This window comes from Taudactylus pleione, unplaced genomic scaffold, assembly GCF_031769625.1.
Source record: "Taudactylus pleione unplaced genomic scaffold, aTauple2 ptg000532l, whole genome shotgun sequence".
Lineage (NCBI taxonomy): Eukaryota > Metazoa > Chordata > Amphibia > Anura > Myobatrachidae > Taudactylus > Taudactylus pleione.
The window spans coordinates 915,953-939,547 of NW_028284934.1; the positions used below are offsets into that span (position 1 = coordinate 915,953).

The 23,595-nt window shown below is 45.7% G+C and overlaps 1 protein-coding gene across 3 annotated transcripts in view; it reads left to right on the forward strand.

The window, feature by feature from the left end:
* MAST3 (microtubule associated serine/threonine kinase 3) overlaps positions 1 to 23,595 on the forward strand; it is a 254,091-nt gene that overhangs the window by 203,831 nt on the left and 26,665 nt on the right. For all 3 annotated transcript variants that reach the window (XM_088450860.1, XM_088450862.1, XM_088450861.1), the window contains 4 exons: positions 1,556 to 1,678; positions 4,847 to 4,959; positions 15,837 to 15,991; positions 23,378 to 23,592. In XM_088450860.1, the coding sequence (XP_088306986.1) occupies positions 1,556 to 1,678; positions 4,847 to 4,959; positions 15,837 to 15,991; positions 23,378 to 23,592 (606 nt within the window). The remainder of the gene's footprint in view (positions 1 to 1,555; positions 1,679 to 4,846; positions 4,960 to 15,836; positions 15,992 to 23,377; positions 23,593 to 23,595) is intronic.

Here is a 23,595-nt window from a genome sequence, read left to right on the forward strand (position 1 = left end):
GAGATTCATTTGGGGGACCGATATGAATAGAGTGTAGCGATGGTGCGGGCACCTGAGCTAGAAAGGGAACCTGTAGGACGTGGGCAGGGAGGGAGATGTGGATGGCAGTGGGGTAAAGTGACAGGGAGAGAAGTGTAGGAGGAGGGCTTAGCGGTGGGGTAGAACAGTATGAAAGTGGAGTAACGGGAGAGGGGGGGAAGAGACAATGGGGGAGAGGATAAAGGTGGAAGCGGGGCATAACAGAGAATTACGTAGAGACTGAGTGAAGGGGGAGTTGAAGAAAACATTTTCATGGTGTGGATGAGGTAACTAGGGGGAAGAAAATGGGAAGTAGGCATGAAATATAAATGCGAGAGAGAGTGCAAGTGATTTTCAGAAATGCAAGTGAAAGAACAGTGTTGTAAATGTGTATGTACAACAAAAGTTTATTGTTGAGCAGAATAAAATGGTAGATTTAATAGCTGTAGAAATTGAATATTAAATGAAACTGTTTTAGCAGATGGAGGATGTGCGGCTAGACAGGAGATGTATGGTAAAAAGACAGTATATCCAAGTAGAAAGCGGCAAACTGACATAGGCACAGATACAGTATGCATTGCGATGTTTGTGAAAATCAGAAAACCAGCAGAATGAATAGCAATTGAAGTGTTAAGTTCTTGCCATGACCAAACAGGGTGTCCAGTTGTGACTGCCCTGAATATGCAGAGAGCAGGTGTTTGTAGTGAAAAGTTTTGTTGGGCATTTGGCTCAATATTGCAACATGTTATAGTTATCCTCTTGCAAATCTTGTCTTTTCTTTCATTTCTCCGTATGTCCACTCCATTATTAATCTTTTTTACCATGTTATTAATCTGTATTATGGTGTACCTGTTTCTGCTTTACACTGACTGCTATTCATGTCACTCCAGTCTGCCCCATCTTCCTCTCCTCCCTCTAATTTTACTGCACCCCTTTTTCCCCATCGTCTATGCCCTAATCTATTTCTACCTACCCTTTGACTGCTTCATCCCGTCCTCCTTTTTACCTCCACCTCCTCAGCTTGGTTCATTACAATCAATGTCTATTTAGCACACCACAATATATCCTACCAGTGCTTTGAAGTATATCATATTTAACACCACTGTAACTCATGAAAATAACATTTACACAAAGCTACTAGAAAGCTATTAAGGATCCCATTCAACAAACTGGCTATGTTCCGAATATCAGAATAATGAAATGCTGACACACTGACATAGGCCACCAGAAAGTTGATCTGTTGCATCTAATGCAAGTAATGACCCTGATAACCCCATCAATCTTTATTCACTTCTCATCTAGTCCAGTCTAGTTCAAATGATTTCTGAGTTGAAACACAACACAGTTTAAAACAAAAAATAAGGAACAGATGCCTCAATATTTCTTAATAAAAATAGGCTTTTATCCTGCCCACAATTACTGTATATCTTCAGCATATAGTTTTACAAATATTACTTATATTTTCCTAAAAGAATCATCCATCTGAAATAATGTAGACTGTGCTAACTATATTTGTTAAATACTGCTGTCTATGCAGGAGGGGCACAGGAGGTAAAACATCATGTCTTCTTCCGCTCCCTGGATTGGAATGGGCTCCTGAGACAGAAAGCAGAGTTTGTGCCACAGCTGGAGGCTGAGGATGACACCAGTTATTTTGACAGTAAGAGGACAATGACTGTTCATTTAGCTGTTTGTACACAGGAACAGCCTGTAGCTTTTCTACGCTTTGTCAAAATTACAGTCACTTTGTAGTTTGTTTCATCAAAACTAAGCATTTTGTTTTGAGCAGAGTTAACTGAGATGTGGGAAAATTGCAATTTCACTTACACTGCACTCTGTCTCTCCTACTAAAGGTTGGTACACACTATACAATGTGTGCACCCAGCGACGGAACAACGTGATGTAACGATACATCACTCTGTACACACTGCACGATCCAGTGTATGACAGAGCTATGTGACTTTACATGGTGCATTTAACAGCACCGCGTCATTCATTGCATCATCCCATCTGCTGTGCTGGACAGCAGATGGGACAGTGCAATGAACGACTGTCGTTAACGTCGGATCAGGCCTACACGATGCACAATCTATACAATCCACATCTGACTGATAAATCGTACAATATTTCGTTTAGTCAATGGTGTTGTCCGTGCTTGTACTCCATGAACTTCCCAGTCTCAGAGAGCTTTAGTTTATTAAGGGGATTTTTGGGTACTTAACGTTGAATTCTTTTCTCTGTATCAGGCTGGGGGACACTGAACCATGGGGTTGTAGATGGGACTGCAAGTAGCTGGCACTTACCTAAACTATACCTGTAGCTTTAACCCTAAGCTCCTCCCCTTTGCAACCCTATCATGATAGTACAATTCAAAAGTGCCTGGTAAGGAAGTAGTAACCCAGTGAAACTGCTATAATGTGGACCAACCGGTCAAAAAACACAACACGACTGAGTGTGAGGGAGGGAACGCAGTGTCCCCCAGCCTGATTCAGAGAAAATAATTCAACGGTAAGTAACCAAAAATCCCATTTTCTCCTTCATCAAGACTGGGGGACACTGGACCATGGGACGTTCAAAATTCGTTCCCAGAGAAGGGAACGGTCAGGCTGCCTGACCGGAGAACTGTGCGCCCAAAGTGGGCGTTGTTGGAGGCAAACACATGAAACCTGTAAAACCGAGCGTACGTGTGAACAGAGGACCAGGTGGCTGCACAACAGACCTGTTTCATGGCGCGCTGCCCAGGAGGTTTCCACCGCCTAAGTAGAATGAGCCAACATCCTGGCAGGTGCCTGTCGCCCCGTGTCAGCCATGTTTCTGAGATTCGTACAGAACTAGCAAGGACTACATGCGACGAATGGAAGAAGTCCTGTCCAAGTAGAGCCACAGGGCCCAGTCGACATCCAACAGAGCCAGATCGTCCCGGTCCCGGGACGTCGTTGGAGGAGGAAACGCAGGAAAGACTATTTCCTGGTTCAGGTAGAAAGCTGAAACAGTTTTCTGTTGGAATGAAGGAACTGTTCGGTCGATATTCCATGACCGCCCGATCGTCATGGAATATGAGCAACTGTGGTTTGCAAGACAAGGCCCCAACTTGAGAACTTGCCGAGCTGAGGCAACAGCCATAAGGAAAAACAATTTCCATGTGACGTATGTAAGGTCCATGGAATCCTAAGTCTCAAAAGGAGCCTGCTTAAGGAGCTGAGAGGACTACGTTAAGATCCCATGGAGCCACCTGCGGCTGAAACAGAGGTTAAACCCGTAACACCCCTTGCAAAAAGGTCCGAACCTCTGACAGAAGGGCCAGGCGCCACTGAAAATAAATAGAGCCAAAATTTGCACTTTCAAGAAGCAAAGCTGCAAACAGGCCTCTAAAACTTCCCTGAAGAAAAGCACCACGGATGTAGATCTTTCAGACCCTGTAGTAGTTGCGCAAACAAAACCGTTTCCAGGGTTCGCAACATAGTACGGACAGCAGAAGGGGAAAACCCCTTAGCCTTCAAGAGCCCGGCCTCAAAAGAAAAAAGAACTGGCTACAAAGCGCAGCCCTCCCAAATCGTGCCTAACTCACAAGGCACTTAAACTACACTGGCATGATGAGGTTGCTTAGGGTTAAGGCTACAGGTTGCAGTCACATCTACAACCCCATGGTCCAGTGTCCCCCAGCCTTGATGAAGGAGAAATGGTCTTACAAAGAAATACATTGTTCCATCTCATTTTAAAGTACATTTTGAATACAGTTGTGAGCTAATATAGAAAAGACATTAAGCCTTATAATTATATACATGTTTATAGAGCCGAATTTACCACATTTTTAAAGATTTTAGGCAGTTGGCAATCTTAAGTTGTATTTTTCCAGAAACTGGGCACTCGTTCATAAAAGGCAGAGCACTCATTCCCTATTGAATTCAGAAACCATTGGTTGGCTTCTGGAAATAGATCTTTAAGTGATAAGTGCTGTTACCTACAAAGGTAAATAATCTGTTGAGGTAGTTGTGCAATTCATCTAGAAAACATTTGTAGAATAAGCATGGACAGTGACAGTCTGCTTAGATAGCATATAACAATGTAAGATTTGTAGTTACACTTTACAATTCAATCTGCCATTTGTGTAGTTGTGTATCAAGCTTGTTATGATGAAATTGATCTGCTACACTGTACTTCATCGTCCATAGAGCCTGATTCAGAGTTGTTCATTCATCCGATGATAAACGTACATCTCCAATGTTTCCAGTTCAGCAAAGAAACTGTCCTGCGATTACGCTCGCAGACCCCCCCAAGCCGCAGCATGATTGACATGCTGCGGAGTTTGAGGAGCGGAGCTGGTCACTGTTCCCAGAAACGGGGGGCATGCCGCCCCCAGTTTTCCAGGTAGGACGAGGCCACGGTCTGCGTCGGCGGATGCAGATTCCTGGCCTTTTACATGACCAGCACCTGGGGAGGCTGCAGGAAGCTTCAGCTCCCACAGCCTGACCAAAGGAGCATGGTTGCGAAGTTGATCCCGGCCTGCGACGGCGGTCGCAGTACTGGGATTACAAATGCAACAAGAAGGTGTCTGACACCACCTTCTGCATTTGCCTCAAAGGTGGACGGATATGCACAGCCGCTTGTGTGCGGCTCTGTAAATCTGTCCATCTCTGACTTAGGCCCATAGTCCATAATTAGAACTTGAGCACTTTCTGGCCATAGTAGTCCAAATTGGAGGCTTATCCAACGCTTGTTTGAAACATTCCCTCCTTAGTAGGAAACAGTAGAGCAGTGCTCATATCATGCAGTCTCTCTTTTTAATTCCATTTATTTTTGTATAAATTCTTTTCTTAATTTTTTTCAGCACGCTCTGAGCGTTATCAACACCTGGCTTCTGAAGAAGATGACGAGACAAACGATGAAGAGTCCTCTGTAGAAATCCGTCAGTTCTCTTCTTGCTCTAACCGCTTCAGTAAGGTATGAAACCTTGTTGGCTATTTTTGGATTTGTTTCTGTATCTGGAATCTATAGCAAAAAGAATTCATGGTAACATAAAATATGAATTAAAATGTTAAAACTCTTTTTGTATATAATATTTGGTAGTCTTCAGTGGACTGATCTCTGCAAACCAATCTTCTAGGGATTGTTTTAGACCATGTTTCCCAAACCCGGTCTTCACGTCTTTGTCCTCACCCCCAAAATCGAGCACAGGCGACTTGATTCAGTCATTGAGGCATTTTGAAAACTATTATAGTCCCTGAAGGCCAATATCTTATTATAAATATTGTTTTCTATTTATAATTTTTCTATCCCCGCTGCCATCACACAAACTGCCTTTCCTCCAAATCATGCAAAGAATCACCCGTCTGTAAGATTTTAATGCAGTTCTCAGCTCTTAATTTAGACTTATTAAACCTTTTCTCACATGGGTAATCTACTGCACTGGTCACATTGATATTCTGTGACAAAACCTGGAAATGGAAGCATCCAACTCATAAGCAGCCTCCTGCTTGTCAGGCACACAAGGGCTGCTGTCTTATCATCTGTTCTGCCTTTAATGATCACATTTGCATTTCTCCTGAGGGGTATCTTGAACAAGATTATTAGTATGTGGACCCTATAGATCTATAACTATGGAAACCAAAAATCAGGTGACTCAAGAAGATGGAAGATTAAGCAAGGTTCAGCTGCAGTTTCTGAGCTGGAATGACATAAGTCGTTTCTTATATTGTATATATGATGAGTTGGACACCCTCTGAAATAAAAAAAACTTTAGTTTTAGGGCTTTGGTGTGCCAGTCTACAAGTGTACGGAGAATGAAGCATTTTGTATTGCCATGAACTTGTGACAAAATATTTTTCTCATTCATCCACTAGAGGACACTGGAGCTTAAGACACTGGGGTATAGACTGTGGTAGCGTGGAGCCTGGCACTTTAAATTTAGAAGTGTGCCTGGTTCCTTCCCCCTCTATGCCCCATCAGCCCCAGTTTTAGAAATGTGCCCGAGGGAGCCGGATGCACTTGGGCTGTCTAATTCAGCTTTTATTATTTATATTTCCTTTTATTTATTTATTTTTACAAGATTCATTGAGGACTGCAGATTGCTAGCTGCTGTTGTCTGCACCGCGTGAGCTGCCCGGAAGGGACCTGCCACAGCTTACTGCGGCCAGTGTTCGGGTCCCTGGGGCTGTACAGGTCATTGGATCTGGGGACCCGCCACAGCTTACTGCGGCTTGTGCCCAGGTCCCCACGTGCCCACTAACTACTGGGTCGGCTGGCAGGGGTGAGCATGAACCACCACCCTTGACTAGCATGGGTGATGGGTTTGTTCTAGAGTACCGCCTGCACAGCCGCTTTGAAGAGACCGCAGCTAGCGACTACCGGGCTGAAGGGGGGTGTATAATAGCGGTGATTCAACCAATCCCGCGCCGCTGCAGATGGGTGGTTTTATGGGATAGAACTTGGCTCCCTATTGGCCAGATGCACAGCTCCGGCTGTGTAACGCACATAGGCTCAGCTCATCTGACAGTTACAGGCTTCCCAAGCATCTCCAATTCATCAGGAAGGGCAGTGAGTTGCTCTACGGGGCTCTGATGGCACTGAGGGCATAGTTTATATATCTATATATGCAATTATATAATATATATCGTTGCTTCCTGAATATGCTGAGAGTGCCCATCTTTTGGATCTTCTATTTTTGGGACTATATATGTCTTTAATGGAGCACCCCTAGTTAGATCAAGGTGGGTTCAGTGTGCAGTTGGATGTTTGAAGTGTGTGTATATACATACATATGTATATGTATGAACGTGTGTGTATGTGTGTGTGTGTGTGTGTATATATATATATATATATATATATATATATATATATATACACAATAATGTGCAAAGGTTTTTTTTTGGTGCATACACGGTCAGACTTCTGGTCGATCAGATAACGATCGTTGTCTGATCGTCCTGCATGTGCTGGATGTTTTATATCGAACATCCAGCACATGCACCAGCGATTAACGGTCGCGGGTTCCTATAGTAACCTGGCCGATATTGACCAAGTTGGCCTGTATGCACAGGCGATGGTCGATATTGACCATCCATACCCGCGCATCGACCACCGTTTGGTCGTTTGAAGGGGCCAGAAACTGGTCGATTTGAATGACAACGATATGATCGATATCGTTATCATTCAAATCGACCAGGGAAATCTGACTGTGTGTATGCAGCATTAGGCAAGTGTGGGAAAAATGTTGCAAAGTAAGAATGCTTTCAAAAATAGGAGTGTTAATAGTTTATTTTTATCAATTAACAAAATGCAAAGTGAATGCACAGAAGAGAAATCTAAATCAAATCAATATTTGGTGTGACCACCCTTTGCCTTCAAAATGGGATGTAGTTAATTTACCGGCGCCCGGGATGCCGGCCATCGGAATCCCGTAGTCAGAATTCCAACCCAGGACTATCTTTAGCCCCACGACGAAATTCCGACAGCTGACATCCTGAGCAAAGGTAAGCGGGGCCCTGTAACCTGTTAGCAGCGGGGGAAGGAGGGGTTAGTTTTAGGCACCCCAGGGGGAGATTAGGGATGTAGGTTGGATCTGGATTCCGGGCACCACGCAGTTAAAGCTTTTGCTCCCAGGATGCACTGGTCCTTCCTTCCTATACCCTGCCCACCGAGCGAGAGGCACCTCAGTTTGTGTTTGGTGCCCGGCCAGAGTCTGGTCACTGTTATCGCAGAGAGGCTGCTTAGCAGTCCCTAAAGCTATTTTATTTCATGTTATGATTTGATAGTTTTTTTTTAACTATCTTCAGAGTGCACAGCAATAGACTGTCCATTGGACGTCTGTGCTGCCGCTCCGTTACCCCGCCAGCGCTGCAACGCCAGTTTCAATCTGGGGATCTCTGCAGGACCCCGGGGTCCGTGCTAGCCAGGCCCTCCAGAATTTCCAGACTGCGGCCGGATGTATGGGGACGAGGTAATGTGGGTCACCGCTTGCGGTGACCCACGTATTCGCAGTCATTGCCTCCAGTCTCAGGGCACAGACCGGAGGCGCTGAGGTGGACGCAGGCCCCCAATACCCTGCACTTCCACTAGACCACCAGGGACAGTATCGGCGCGGGAAGCCAGCGTCCCAGGGATTAATATTCAGTCAGGGGAGTCAGCCTTCCCTGTTGTAGTAGTTCCTCAGCTCAACGCGTCTTTCCACTGTGGTCTGGCTTTGCAGAGCTGTTTTCTTCTGTGGCCACACCCACTCTGAGGTCTCTGGCGGCCATTTTCTCTAGTAGTTAATCGCAGATCTCTCAGGCCAGCGTGTGGCCCAATTCCCCTGCATACCTCTCCCTTGGCTTTATGTATGCAGCACTATAGCCATCCCAGACACTGAATCTGGACTTTTGATTGTAGTGCCACTTTGCAGTATACTTTCTGCATTGTATGTGACTTATGCTAACGCTGCCTGTCAGTGTCTTTGTTTCCTAACTGTCAGCATATATCTATACCTCTAACTCTGCCCTAATACAGGTGAAGGTAAGGTGGGTCCTTTACCTCACATATATAAAAGATAATATTTGTGAGGTCTGACACATACTGTTGTGTGCTGCACTGTGCCATATTTAGGTAAAGGGGCTCCTGCAGCTTATCAAAGTGTCAGACAGGACCAGTGTGTCGCATACTTAGACGGTGGGCTCCTGCAGCTTATCCAAGCATCAGTCAGGACCAGTGTTTTTTTCTCGGACTATTACCTTAACATACAGGTGTATTCAGAGGATTCCATGTGCCTCACATTTATAGAACTAAGTATTTGTGAGGTTTTGTCACATATATTCGTTGCACTGTGCCATATTTGGGCTGTGTGCTCCTCCAGCTTACCCAGGCATAAGACAGGACCAGTATATTGCTTCCCACTAGTATCTTACATACACTGTGGTTGCTTTATACCCAGTGCCATGTACTCTGCAGCTATGTCTAGCAAAGGCAGGAGTATTAACAGGCATCTGCCCCCATACAGCTATTAGGCAACTTATGGGCTGCAGGCTTAAGTGAGGAGGATGTCATCGGGGAGATATATATATTACCAGTCAAAAGTTTGGACACACCTTCTCACTCAATGGCATTTGTTTATTTTAATTCTTTTCAACATAGTAGATTAATACTGAAGACATCAAAACTATGAAAGAACACACATGGAATTATGGCCCTGATACAGAGCCAGACGCTCTGACCAGAGCGCTCACTCTGAATCAGGGCCGTCCTATTTAAATTTGGAGCGGCCTTTTGGTTACCACCCACAGCTTATGCGAACGTCCATGATGATGGTCGCGATGGTCCAGACCATCGGGCTTGCGACGAGACCCTGCGGTAGGGTCTCGCTGCCGCAAGCCCTGGAGTGATTTTGGCTCTATCAGAGCCAAAATCACTCCCACTGACATCACTAGTGATGTCAGTGGGGCCGGCCCCAGACGGTAGGCGTTCCCATGGGAACGCCTCCGTCTGGCAGCCACACCCACCAAAGGGGCGTGCTGTCACTCACCATCGACAGCATGCCCCCATTGGTGCGAAACCTGGAGGGACAGCTTGGCTGTCGCTATCCGGGTCTCGCGCATACGCACGACGGAGCTCCCTCCGTCGTGCGCATGCGCATTTGGGTACCATCGACCCGCTTGCGAGCGTCCTGCGCTCGCAAGCGGGTCTGTATGAGACCCTATGTTTTAAACAAAGAAGTGTTAAACAAATCAAAATGTTTTTTTATATTTTAGATTCCTCAAAGTAGCCCCCTTTTGCTTTGATGACAGCTTTGCACACTTTTGGCATTCTCTCAATCAGCTTCATGAGGTAGTCTCCTGGAATGGTTTTGAATTAACAGGTGTTCCTTGTCAAGAGTCAATCTCTGGAATTACTTGCCTTCTTAATATGTTTGAGACCATCAGTTGTGTTGTGCAGAGGTAGCGTTAGTACTCAGTAGACACCACTATTTGACTACTGTTGTAATCCATATTATGGCACCAACCACTCAACTCAGTAAAGAGAAATGACAGTCCATCATTACTTTAAGACATGAAGGTCAGTCGATACGGAAAATTTAAAGAAATTTGAATGTATCCTCAAGTGCAGTTGCAAAAACCATCAAATGCTATGAAGAAACTGGCTCTCATGAGAACCGCCCCAGGAAAGGAAGACCAAGAGTTACCTCTGCTGCAGAGGATAAGTTCATAAGAGTTACCAGCCTCAGAAACCACTACTTAACAGCACCTCAGATTAGAGACCACATAAAGTCTTCACAGAGTTCAAGTAGCAGATAAATCTCAACATCAACTGTTGAAAGGAGACTGCGTGAATCAGGCCTTCATGGTCGTATTGCTGGAAGAAGCCACTACTGAGGATGAACAACAAGAAGATAATTGTTTGGGCCAAAAAACACAAGGAATGGACATTAGACCAGTGGAAATCTGTACTTTGGTCTGATGAGTCCAAATTTTAGATTTTTGGTTTCAACCGCCGTTTTTGTCTTTGTGAGACGGAGAGGTGAGCGGATGGTTTCTGCATGTGTAGTTCCCACTGTGACGCATGGAGTACAAGGTGTGATAGTATGGGGGTGCTTTGCTGATGACACTGTTGGTGATTTATTCAAAATTCAAGACACACTTAACCAGCATGGCTACCACAGCATTCTGCAGTGCCATGCCATCCCATCTGGTTTGCGCTTACTGGAACCATCATTTGTTTTTCAACAAGACAATGACCCCAAACACACCTTCAGGCTATGTAAGGGCTACTTGACCAAGAAGGAAAGTGATGGAGTGCTGCGTCAGAAGACCCGGCCTTCACAATCACCCGACCTAAACCCAATTGAGCTGGTTTGGGATGAGTTGGACCACAGAGTGAAGGAAAAGCCGCCAACAAGTGCTCAGCACCTCTGAGCACTCCTTCAAGACTGTTGGAAAACCATTCCAGGAGACTACCTCATGAAGCTGATTGAGGGAATGCCAAGAATGTGCAAATCTGTCATCCAAGCAAAAGGGGGATACTTTGAGGAATCTAAAATATAAAACATATTTTGATTTGTTTAACACTTCTTTGTTTACAACATAATTCCATATGTGTTCTTTCATAGTTTTGATGTCTTCAGTATTGGTCTACTATGTTGAATATAATTTAAATAAACAAAAACTATTGAATGAGAAGGTGTGTCCAAACTTTTGACTGGTACTGTATATACAGATCCATCTTAATAGATGATGACGAGCCAGCCCCTAAATCCAAGCACCCTCTGTTTAAATGGCAGAAAGTAGCTTCAGCAGAATTCCCTCTATCGGATCATCTAGCTGAACTCATAGCTGCAGCCTGGCAATCGCCTGGTAAGAAGTTTCATAATTACCTCATGTTACTATTTTCCTGTAGCTCAATGTGCAAACATCCCCTGAAGTGGATTCACATGTTACATGTTTAATCAAAAGCCCTAATTTTGCCTTTTCCTACGGTTACTTCCTTGAAGGATCCTACGGATAGGAAGGTGAAAGCTTGCCTGACATTAATATACTCTCTTTCAGGGGATGTTGCCCGTCCAACCATGGCTATTTCATGGGTGGCTAAAGCTATAGAGAGCTGGGCTGACGTACTTGAAGACTTTTTTTTCCCTCAAATGCTTCTAGGGATCAGATGTCTTTTGTTGCTCACATTCGAGATGCAGCTTCCTATATTGGAGAAGCGACTGTGGATGCCAGTCTCCTAACCTCCGGAGTCTCGGCCACAGCTGTGTCTGCCCGTCGTACCCTGTGGCTACGCTTATGGATTCCATGATTCCAAGAAAGGCCTAGAAGGGTTACCCTACAATGGGGAGATCTTGTTTGGCTGAGACCCTGACAAGTTTGTAATCATGTTGGCAGCATCAGAAACTACATTTGCCTTCAGCAACTACTTCTATTAGTCCTCGGACTACATCATTTAAGTCCTTTCGTCCTCAAGGATAGCCTAAAGGTTAGTCCTACCTAGGCAGTCGGCTTCCACTAGGGCCGCCAAACCCAGGACCAAGCAGACCTGTAACACCAGACTCCCCGCTTCAAAACCCGAGGATAAATTCTCAACCTGAAGGGACGGGCCTCCCTCTGGGATATCTCAGAGTGGGAGGCTGACTTCTTCAGTTTGCCCAGTGCTGGTGTCAAACCACCACGGTGGCTTGGGTAAGAGAAGTGGTCTCTCACGGGTACACCCTCTCATTTCGCAGAAGGCCTCCCCACCAGTTTTTCTACACAGACCCTCCTTCAGACCTGAACAAGGCCTTACAATACAGTCCTTGCTGCAAGCAGGGGGAATGGTGCCAGTCCCACTATCTTAGTGAGGGACTGGTTATTACTCTACTCTCTTTCTGGTTCAGAAGCCGAATGGGTTTCATCGGCCTTTCCTCAACCTCAAATCCTTTAACAACCTCAGGGTAAGCAGGTTCAGGATGGAAACCCTATGCTCCATCATCCTAGCTATGGAGCCTGGGGACTTCATGGTATCTCTGGATATTCAGGACGCGTACCTACAGGTACCTATGGCGCGCTCACATCAGCTATATCTCCAGTTTGCTATACAGCAACACTTCCAATTTCAGCCTCTGCCCTTTGCACTATCCACAGGTCCATGGGTGTTTTAATACAATTATGGCTGTCAAGGTGACCCACCTACGTGGTCTGGGTGTCCGACTGTTGCCACATCTGGACGACTTCCTGCTCCTAGCAGGATCCCCAGAAGTGCTTCACCTCCATCTGCAGTTAACCATTGCTTTCCTGCACAAGTACGGATGGTTAATCAACTGGAAAAAGTCCTCCCTGAATCCCTTACAGAGAATGATTAATCTGGGAGCCCTGCTGGATTCTCAGGATCAGAGAATCTTTCTGACATCAGACAAGATCTCCACACTTCAACTACAAGTGCGCAGAGGTCTTCACAGTCGCCGAGTGTCAATCCACTCAGCATTGCAGGTTCTGGGATCCATGGTGTCCACCTTCGACATGGTGGAATATGCTCTGTTCCATTCCAGGCCATTGCAAAGGCTGATCCTCTCCAGGTGGAACGGGTTGCCCCATCGGATCAAAGCTCAGACGAGGGTGCGTCTGTCTCTATCTTGGTGGCTACAGACATCTAATCTATCCAAGGGTCGCCCCTTGTCGATCGTGGACTGGGTAATCCTAACAACGGGTCTCCAGGGCGGGAGCACAGTGACTGGTCCGCACTTCTTTGTAGGACTGTTGGAGATCGGTCGAATCAACATATTGCACAGATGGGGCCTCTCCGAGGTAGACCTCATCGCCTCCCGACGCAATCCCAAACCGCTAATGTACGGGTCCAGAACATGAGATGCCGATGCAACCTTGGTAGACGCACCAGTGAAGCGGACCTTCCGGTTTGCCTACCCGTTCCTTACAGTTCCCCTTCTTCCTCGAGTTCTTTGGAAGTTTGTCCTGCTGGTGACTCCAGCTTGGCCCAGACGTCACTGATACTCAGATCTTCGGAGTCTCTCCATCGACACTCCATTCCTGCTGTCTCAAGCCAGCACCTGTTGTCTCAAGGTCCTTGCCTTTACCCGGACTTGGGTCGTCTGTCTTTGACGGCGTGGCTCTTGAGACGTCCATCCTGAAGTCAAAACGATTCTATAGCTCTGTAGTCCGCACTATGCTCAGCGCGCGTAAGCCAACCTCTGCTCGAATCTACCACAGAGTGTGGCGTACATATTTCCATTGGTGTCTTACCAGAAGCTGCGATCCTCAAGTGTTAAGGATTTCTAGAGTCCTGGCTGGATTGGACCTTGGACTTCGCCTTGCTTCACTGAAAGTGCATGTCTCTGCTCTATCCATTTGGTTCCAGAGTAGACTTGCTCCTCTACCGTATGTCCACACCTTCCTCGACTGTGTCCTCCGGATTCAACCTCCCTTTGTCCCTCCAGTGGCTCCGTGGGATTTGTTAGTTCTTCGTGCCTTCCAGGGTCCTCCATTTGTACTCCTGGATTCTATAGAACTCAAGTGGTTCACAGCGAAAACTCTTTTTCTTCTGGCTATTGCACTGCCAGGAGGGTGTCAGAATTGGGGGCGCTCTCCTGTCGTCCCCCCTTTCTGATATTTCACCGGGACAGGGCTGTGCTTCGCATTCGCCAGAGTTTCTTCCTAGTGGTGGTTTTTAATTTGCATACAGGAAATTAAGGTACCGGCCTTTCAGTCACCAGACCTCTCTGCTGGTGAGGCCTCATTGTATGTGGTCCGCGCTCTCAGGATTTCTGTGGACCGTACCAGTTCCCTTTGAAAATCGGACTCCTTGTATGTGATCTATGGATTTCAGATGGCTTCGTATGACTATCTCAGAGGCTTACACACGGGCAGGACTGCCTGTTCCGGCTTCTGTAACTGCTCATTCTACTCTGTCTGTGGGCCCCTCGTGCGTGGCTTGCCGTGGCGCCTCAGCTGTTCAGCTTTGTAAGGCGGCCACGTGGTCTTCGATTCAGACCCTTCTAAGGTTCTATGCATTTGATACCTTAGCCTCTCAGGATGCTTCCTCTGGGCGCCGGATTCTCCTCTCAGCACAGGAGCATCCTCACCCTTAAAAGGACTGCTTTGGACATCCCCAAGGTCTCCCTGGGGAGCCTGTGGACCCTGTAGAAAAAAATGAGTTATGGTAAGAACTTACCTTTTGTTAACTCTTTCTTCGAAGTCCATAGGGTCAACAGGGCACCCGCCCTGACGTTCCTGGCTTCATATGGGCTATATTTCTGGTCACCAGTTTCCCGTCTCTGTGAGAGTGTGATTCTAGTGTGTACCAGTCTTCCTTCTCTCTTATCCTTTGGCTACTTACCAACTGAGGTGCCTCTGGCTCAGGGGGTGTGGTATATGAAGGATGGACCAGTGAATCCTGGGACCAAGCTTTAAGTGCATGGTGCCCGGGATCCAGATCCAGCCTACACCCCAAGGTCTCCCTGTGGACCATAAGGACTTCGAAGAAAGAGAGTTAACAAAGGTAAGTTCTTCTCATAACTCTCATTATATCAAAATGGCCCACGGCAGAAAAAACGTTCTCTACCCCTGTCCTATAGTGTGTGTCTAGCAGCATGGAGGCCGTACTACTTCCCTACCCTCACAGTTCTCACTGAGTTGCAGACTTCAATGCAATTATCTCTGACTCGTATACATGTTATTGGCATTCCCCATTCTCATGTAATGTTTTTTGTTCTCTTTTCTTCACTATTTCCAAAATATGTTAGCAATCCTTGCTGAAATCTCAATTATTGGTGTCCCTCTGGCTTTAAACCAATACCCTAGAGTTGCTAGCTTACACACTCCTACCCCACACTATTTGCCATGTGTATAGCAAATATTAGTGATCTGACTCTTTGGGTATAGTATCTGTGGGAGGTCTCGCTTATATTTGTGCTTTTTTTGAGCATTCATGCTAGTGAAAAGGAACCATGGTGAGAGCTAGCTCTCTGATTCAGGTAACAGGAGCAGTATTGATAAGCTAACACAGCTGTGAAAGTATGTGGTACTGATTGGGCAAATGTAAGTACTGGATGTGGGAAGTATAGCAAGAGGAGGAACAGAGAGGTGCTTAAGCAGGTAGGGAAGGGGTGTAAATGCTAAAGGCAGGGAACAGACCGTGGGAAAATGCCTAGAGAGGCGTAATAATGTTGATGGCAAGTATCAGCATGGTTATTTTACTATGGAACAATTGTGACTGAGTGCAGTGGGAAGGAAGAATATTGGCATGTTTTTTGAATCTTGGAGACTTTAGTGATCTGTGGAAGTAGAAAATTTTGATTGAAATCCATTTTCAAAACAGGAAAATAAGAAGACCATAGATAAGTGTTTTATGTCTTCTACTTCTGTTGGTAGGTTTACAGCAGCTCTGAACACCTCGCTACACAGCTTAATCTCAGCTTCTCTTCCACTGAAAGAAGTCACAGTGATGAAAAAGAAGAACGAGGAGAGAAGTGGGAAAGAATTTTTCCCAAAGAAGATGAAAAGAGCCATTTCTGTACTGAGACCAGGTGAAAAAACGAATAATATCTTCATTGTTTACTTCTTTTTTTTATGTATTACTATCCAGCCTATTAAAGGCTAAGAAGAAAAGTCACATGCTTGCCAGAAGGTTTACGACTGACTGGATTAATGTGTGGGCCTTTGTTTGGTTATAACATTGTCTATTTTCCCGTATTTTGCACATGGTCCCAAATCAATAGTCAGTCCTGGTTTTTGTGTAAGCTCCTGCCCGGCGGCGGCCCTGGGTGCAGCAGCCAATAAAAATCTGCCTGACTCTCTCTTTTGGCTGCTCCTGGGCGGTGGCCAGTGGCACCGCACCCCCAAATTTGTGCTATAGTCCTCATTTATTTCCTCAGTAAATTTAGCTGGCCTTTATCAGTGAGTACATCTATTGAGAAACACAGGATTGTATTCTAAATGTTGTAGTGGGTTTTTTTTTCGTATGTGCTTGTATATTTTGTTCTGTGTGTGTATATACAAATGTGTATTTATATTTAAAATATATTCTATATATACACCCGTTAACCATAGCATTAAAACCACTGACAGATGAATAGAATAACATTAATTATCTTGCTACAATAGCACCTGTCATGGGGTGGGATATATTAGGAAGCATGTGAGAACTCAGTTCTTGAAGTTGATGTGTTGGAAGCAGGAAAAATGGGCAAGGGAAAGGATCTGAGCCACTCTGACAAGGGCCAAATTGAGATGGCTAAACAACTGGTTCAGAGCATCTCCAAAATGGCAGGTCTTGTGTGGTGTTTCCATTATGGAGTGGTTAGTACTTACCAAAGTGGTCCATGGAAGAGCAACCAGTGAAACGGTGACAGTGCCATGGGTGCCCAAGGCTCATTGATGTGCAAGGGGAGCAAAAGCTAGCCCATCTGGTACGACCCCACGGAAGAAGCTACTGTACCACAAATTGCTAAAAAAGTAAATGCTGACTATGATCGAATGACGTCAGAATACCCAGTGCATCGCAGCTTCCTGTGTACGTGCAGATCAGTCATGCCTAACCCCTGTCCACTGCTGAAAGGGTTTACAATGTGCATTGTGAGCGTTGGAACTGGACCATAGAGCAAAGAAAGGAGGAGGCCTGGTCTGATGAATCACATTTTCTTCTTCGGGGTCCATGGGGTCCACAGCCATTACGTTGGTTTATGAATCCCGGTCACCAAACGGTTAACACAAACGAGTTCTCTGCTCCCAGAATGCAGCGGGGTTCCTCCTCAGGTAGCCAGTTCTTCCTGTTTGGTGTGTACACCACATAGACAGTGGGACTGCAGGAGCAGTCCTGCAGACGAGTAAACAAAAAAAAAAAGAGAGAGCGTTTTACTCTCTATCTCAGAGGGTGGTCTGAGCTGTCCTGGAAGCAGCCTCACGCCTGGACTGCACCCGGATCAAGGGGATGGCAGGTAAGCAGGTGGTTGCGGCGGCCGCTGACCTACCGCCCTAGTAGTCTTCCATCCATACCTTCGTCAAATTTTATTCCTTTGACATTTTTGCCTCTCAGGATGCCTCCTTCGGGCATAGAATTCTCCTCTCTTCCGAGAGTCAGGCGCGTCCCCGCCCATAGGGTTAGTGCTTTGGGATATCCCCATACTAATGGCTGTGGACCCCGAAGAATAAAATAAGAGTTATGGTGTGACATACCTTGTTAACTCTTTTTCTTCGAGGTCCATGGGGTCCACAGGACACCCACCCAGACGCACCTGTAGTTCTGGGGGAGGTTTTCCTAATTTTCTTCTCTTGAGAGTCTCATGAACTCATGAGTATGGGTTTCTTCTTTCTTACCCTTTGTTTGTCTCCGCCTGCTTGAACTTGGTAACGAACTGGCTACCTGAGGCAGGGGGTGGGGTATATGAGGAGGAACCCCGGTGCATCCTGGGAGCAGAGAACTCGTTTGTGTTAACTGTTTGGTGACCAGGATTCATACCCCAACGTAATGGCTGTGGACCCCATGGACCTTGAAGAAAAAGAGTTAACAAAGGTATGTCATACCATAACTCTTATTTTCTTTTACATGTGGACAGCTAGGTCCATGTTTACCTTGGGATAGAGATGGCACCAGGATACAAGGCAGAAGGCAGGCAAACTGGCAAAGGCAGTGTGATGGACTGGGCAATGTTCTGCTGGGAAACCTTGGGTCCTGGAAGTGGCCGCACCAGGGTCAGTGACACACGTTGCGGTAAATAACCACCCCGGGCATGCCGGAGGCACATGCGGCCGTAAAAGGACATGGCCTTAATGGAAGTCATGAAGCTGGGCTGGCCCTGGAGACTCTGCCTGCGCTGCCGGATCCTCCCCAGTGACAGGAGTCAGGTGTTGCACGATAATGTGACAGTGCGTCACCCGGCTCCCTGTTACTGCGGAGAAGCCAGCATTATGGTGTCACCACCGGGAAGGGTGACTCCCGGGTATGGTCTGCACCCCCCTTGTAATGCCTCTGGTCTTGGCATTCATGTGGATGTTACTTTGGCACATATTACCTACCTAAACATAGTGCATACCAAATATACTCCTTCATGGCAATGGTATTCTCTGACAGCAGTGGCATCTTTCAGTAGGATAATGCATCCTGCCACACTGTAAAAATTGTTCAGGGAATGGCTTGAGACATGACAGAGTTGAAGTTTTTGACTTGGGCTCCAAATTCCACAGATTTCAGTTTCAATGTAAAAAAAAGTCTGAGCCACGGAGGCCTATCTTACAACTAAAGTCTAAATTCTTGGTGACTGATACTACAGGACACCTACAGAGGTCTATGCCTTGTAGGGTCAGAGCTGTTCTGCCCTCATGAGGGGAACATATACAATATTAGGCATGTGCTTTTAATGATACAACTGATGTATTTGTGTATATATGTGTGTGGATATCTAATATATATCCCTGAATCAGTTTCCCAGTCCCTGCTGCTGAAAAACATCCCCGCAGCATGATGCTGCCACCACCATGTTTCACTGTGGGGATGGTCTTCTTGGGGTGATGGGATGTGTTGGGTTTGCGCCAGAAATAGCGGTTTCCTTGGTGGCCGAATTAAATTTTAGTCTCATCTGACCAGAGCACCTTCCTCCATACATTTGGGGAGTCGCCCGCATGCCTTTTGGCAAACTCAAATAGTGTCTTCTTATTTTTATCACTAAGTAATGGCTTTTTTTCTGCCCACTCTTCCATAAAGCTCAGCTCTATGGAGTTGTACGGCTTATTGTGGTCACATGCACAGATACATCAGTCCCTGTTGTGGAACTCTGCAGCTCCTTCAGGGTTACCTTTGGTCTCTGTGCTGCTTCTCTGATTAATGCCCTCCTTGCCCGGTCTGTGAGTTTTGGTTGGCGGCCCTCTCTTGGCAGGTTTTTTGTAGTACCATGTTCTTTCCATTTGATGATGAAGGATTTGATGGTGTTACGGGGGATCATCAAAGATTTGGATATATTTTTTTATAACCTAACCCAGAATTGTACTTCTCAACAACTTAGTCCCTGACTTGTTTGGAGAGCTCCTTCGTCTTCATAGTGTGATGCCTCTTGCTTAGTGGTGTTGCAGCCTCTGGGGTCTTTCAGAAAAGGTGTGTTTATACTGGCAGATCATGTGACACTTAGATTTCACACAGGTGGACTTCATTTCACTAATTATGTGACTTCTGAAGGTAATTGGTTGCACCAGATCTTTTGAGAGGCTTCATACCAAAGGGGGTGATTACATATGCACATGCCAATTTTCAGAATTTTATTTATAAAGATATATATATATATATATATATATATTTATATAAATTTGTATAAATTTGTATTTATTTTTTTCTCCACATTTCACTTCCAAATTAGACTATTTTGTGCAGATCCATCACATAAAATTCAGATAAAAAAAAAATAAAAAATACATGTTGTGATGTAACAAGGTAAAGCCAAGGGGGTGAATACTTTTGCAAGGCACTGTATATAATATATATAATCACACACGTGTTTCATGCGGGAGCAATTTCATCTTGCCAAAGCTCCCTGCATCTCATAACAACCTACGCCATGTTACCTTATACCCCTTTCAGACATACGACCCGGGAATTTCTCCTGTGCAAATTCCCGGGTATTTGGTAGAGACCCCCCTTTCACACTACAACGTCTACCCAGGAAATTCCCAGGTAGACCCCTTTCAGACAAGAGCAGGGTTTTTTAGATTACATGGCAACTGCTGGACACAGGACGCTCTGCGCTGCCAACTCCATGTAAAAGCTGCTTGGGTAGCACCATTCAGACAGAGGCAGGGTAATTTCCCGGGACTTAAGTCCCGGGAAAAACCCTGGTCGATTGCAGGGGCGGCTACCCGGGAACGTGTTCCCGGGTAGGTACCTTTCAGACAGACTTGGCCTCCCGGGAATTTGGCTGAGGCAGCCAAATTCCCGGGAATCTCAAGATGTCTCAAAGGGGTATTAGTCACCTGCATCTCACCACAGCCCCTTGCTTCTCGCTCCTGCCCCCTGCATCTCACCAGTGTCACCACAACGCCCACTGTTGCTGTCCTACAGCTAGCTTAGGCCTGGCCACTGGGATGTGTTGGGAAGGGCAGGAGGGTCATGGATGAGAGATTTGTATTGCAGCTATTGTAAGCATTATCAGCAGCATGTCCCCGGGGCTGAGGCACCTGTGCATATTTCTCCTCCATGCACACCCGTCCCCAGCTGCTAAACATGACAATGAGTAATGTCCTCTTTGCACAATGTACTCTGTATTTCCTGGGCTTCCTGTTTGAGCTTCCTCGCTATGGTGCCCCTGTCCGAGAACAGCGATGACTTCCATGAGAGTTGCCTCCTGTTCACCGAGGGCTGTGTCTGAGTGGGAACATCACGGTGGAGGAGTGAGACAGAGAGTCCATCTGCAGGTTCAGCGTAGGAATGGACATCTGAATTCGATGGTTACCTTTTGTTTCAATGGTAGTGTTTTTACCATTTGCCACCATCGAATGGCAATCATTCGAGTGTGTTCCGGTGGTTTAAAAATTTTTTTTCGACAGTTATGCCTCCCCTGGCTCTTTTTCTGGATACTGTGCATCTTCAAAGGTTCGTTGGAGACTCTCTCTCTCTCTCTCGGTCTGCCTCAGACGTGACCCTGCTCAGTCCCTGGCTCCCTGCATTCTCTAGTCTGCTGCTAGGCAACATGGCACATTGCTCTCCCTGTCTCTTGCTGCTTCTGCACCCTGTCACGCTCATATACAGAAGCTTGGTGCGAGATTTTTTTCCGTGACTTTGCTCCACTAAAATCGTCACTGCTCTGCTTCCTTTTTTCACATTTGAAAGCTTCATGCACGTAAACCTTCCTCTACCAATTCTGTATAAAATAGGGAAAACCCCATCAAAATCTATCCATTGGTTCAGAGAGATCAGCACGAACAGACAGACCTCTAAACCTTACTGTGACATCTTGAAAATGCCCAGACCTGTATCAGTTGCAATCTAACAACTTGTGAGTCTGAACACTGGCTAGTTTGCTCATGCCAATGCAATGTGAATTATTAGAGTTTGAACGAGGTATGATAGTGGGTGCCCAAATGGGACATTCCATCTTCAAAGTTGTGCAGACCTTTAACATTCCTCGATCTACGGTGTCACGTGTACCGGGAATACCTCATGAAAGGCATTACCACCTACCCTGGACAACGCAGTGGCCGACCACCGGTGCTTAATGATCACGACCAGCGGCGTCTGGACATAATTTTCCGTTTTAACAGACAAGTGACTCAAATCACTTCCACATTCAATGCAGGAGGTACCAGATGCATATCAACCAGGTTAGTGCAGCCTTCTTTAGCTTCCATGGGATATAACACTACGACACCGGACACGGCGCTTCATCTGAACTTGCGACGTTGCTATTTGTACCCTGAAGGACTGGTGACGTGGTGTGGTCCTATGTGTCATGGTTCCAGTTGTTTCGGGCTGATGGTTGGGTTCGGGTGTGTCACATACCTCATGAGGCCATGGACTTCAGTTGTCAACAAGGCATCATGCAGGCTGGTGGTGGTTCCATAATCTTGTTTTCATGTGGCATGGATTAGGTCCGCTGGTCCGTCTGAGCGCATCATTGACCGGTAACCGTTACGCTACATTGCTTGATGACCATTTGCAGCCCTTCATGGACTTCAAGTACCCCCAAAGATACAATATTTCAGCAGGATAATGTCACCGGTCCCAAGTTGTCCAGAATTGGTTCGAGGAGCATTCTGGAGAGTTCACACGAATGGTTTCATGTCTGGTGAATGTGGTAGCCACACCAATCAAGCATTTATGGGACATGGTGGGGAGGTCCATTCACAGCCAAGATCTTGCACCTACAAATGTTAAGGAGCTGTGGGAAGCTATCCAGACAGCATGGGTTAACATCTCTCCAGTTGTGTTCCGTCCACTTGTGGAATCGATGACACGTTGAGTTGCTGCACTTTGCCGGGCTATAGAGGGTCCTACACAATACTAAGCACCTATCCCATGACTTTTGTACCAAATGCAGATGAAGTATAGCCTTATCTTTGTCTGTTTTGGCATCAGGGAACTCCTAGTCGTCAGTGGTTTACATTAACGATATATCTGGGATTCCAGACTGCAACTCCTCTGTAAACCATGAGGGGACTGTGACACGCACAGACACTTACATATATAAATAATATAATATACTAACTGGGATAGCTTGGTTTGAAGAATGGACTTTGAAGTCCAACTGCAGCCTTCTTTTTTTACATTGTACTTGCCTATAAGCCCAATCCATTGATCCCGAAAAGGACCCCACTATTTGTTAATGTGGTTTTCGCCCTGAAAGGACCTATTTATCCATTTATATAGAGTTTTTTTAAGACACTGTTACCTCAGCACTTAGGTATAAACAATGTTGTATAATTAATGTTTCTGCATTCAAGAGGAGGCAATATCAATTGCAATCTGCTTTTGGCTACAAACTTCGGCTAAGATTAGATTTAGGAGGAATGTTTTTCCTGTTCCCCCTGGAGCATCTAGAAAGACAATACCTCCAGTTTATCTTATTACCATATAACTAATTTTGTTATAATACTAATGCAACTTTTTGATCTGACACCAGCCTGGTCTCTCTCTCTCTGTCACAAATCTCTGCCCTGACGATCTTCAAAGTTCGCCACAAACCTAAACCTGATCAAACTACACCACCATGCCAAATTTGGTGGAGCTTGGTTAAACTCTGACCGTGCATAAAGGACAGACAGGCACACACACTTTCTTTTATTTTATATATAAGTTGAAAAAAATAAATGTGTCTAATTTATGGCATTTCTCATCTGGCCAAAGCTTATGATACTATCTTTTTATCCCTAATGTCATTTTGATGGTGTTTGTTGCTGAGAAACAGTATTTTTTCATGTTCTTTATGCCTCAGGCTTAGGTCCTGGACATCGTCAGGCTCCTCCCATCACTCTTGGCTGAGTGAGCGCAGTGCCAGCCCATGTGTCCTGACCAGCACATGTAGCCTTGACACCATGCCAAGATTTGCATTTTCCTCTGAAGATGAAGGTTCTGATCACAAGTCTGAGAAACCCATCTACTCTTTGGTGGACGGGAAAGGGACTACCTCAAAACCAACATCACTTTGCGGTA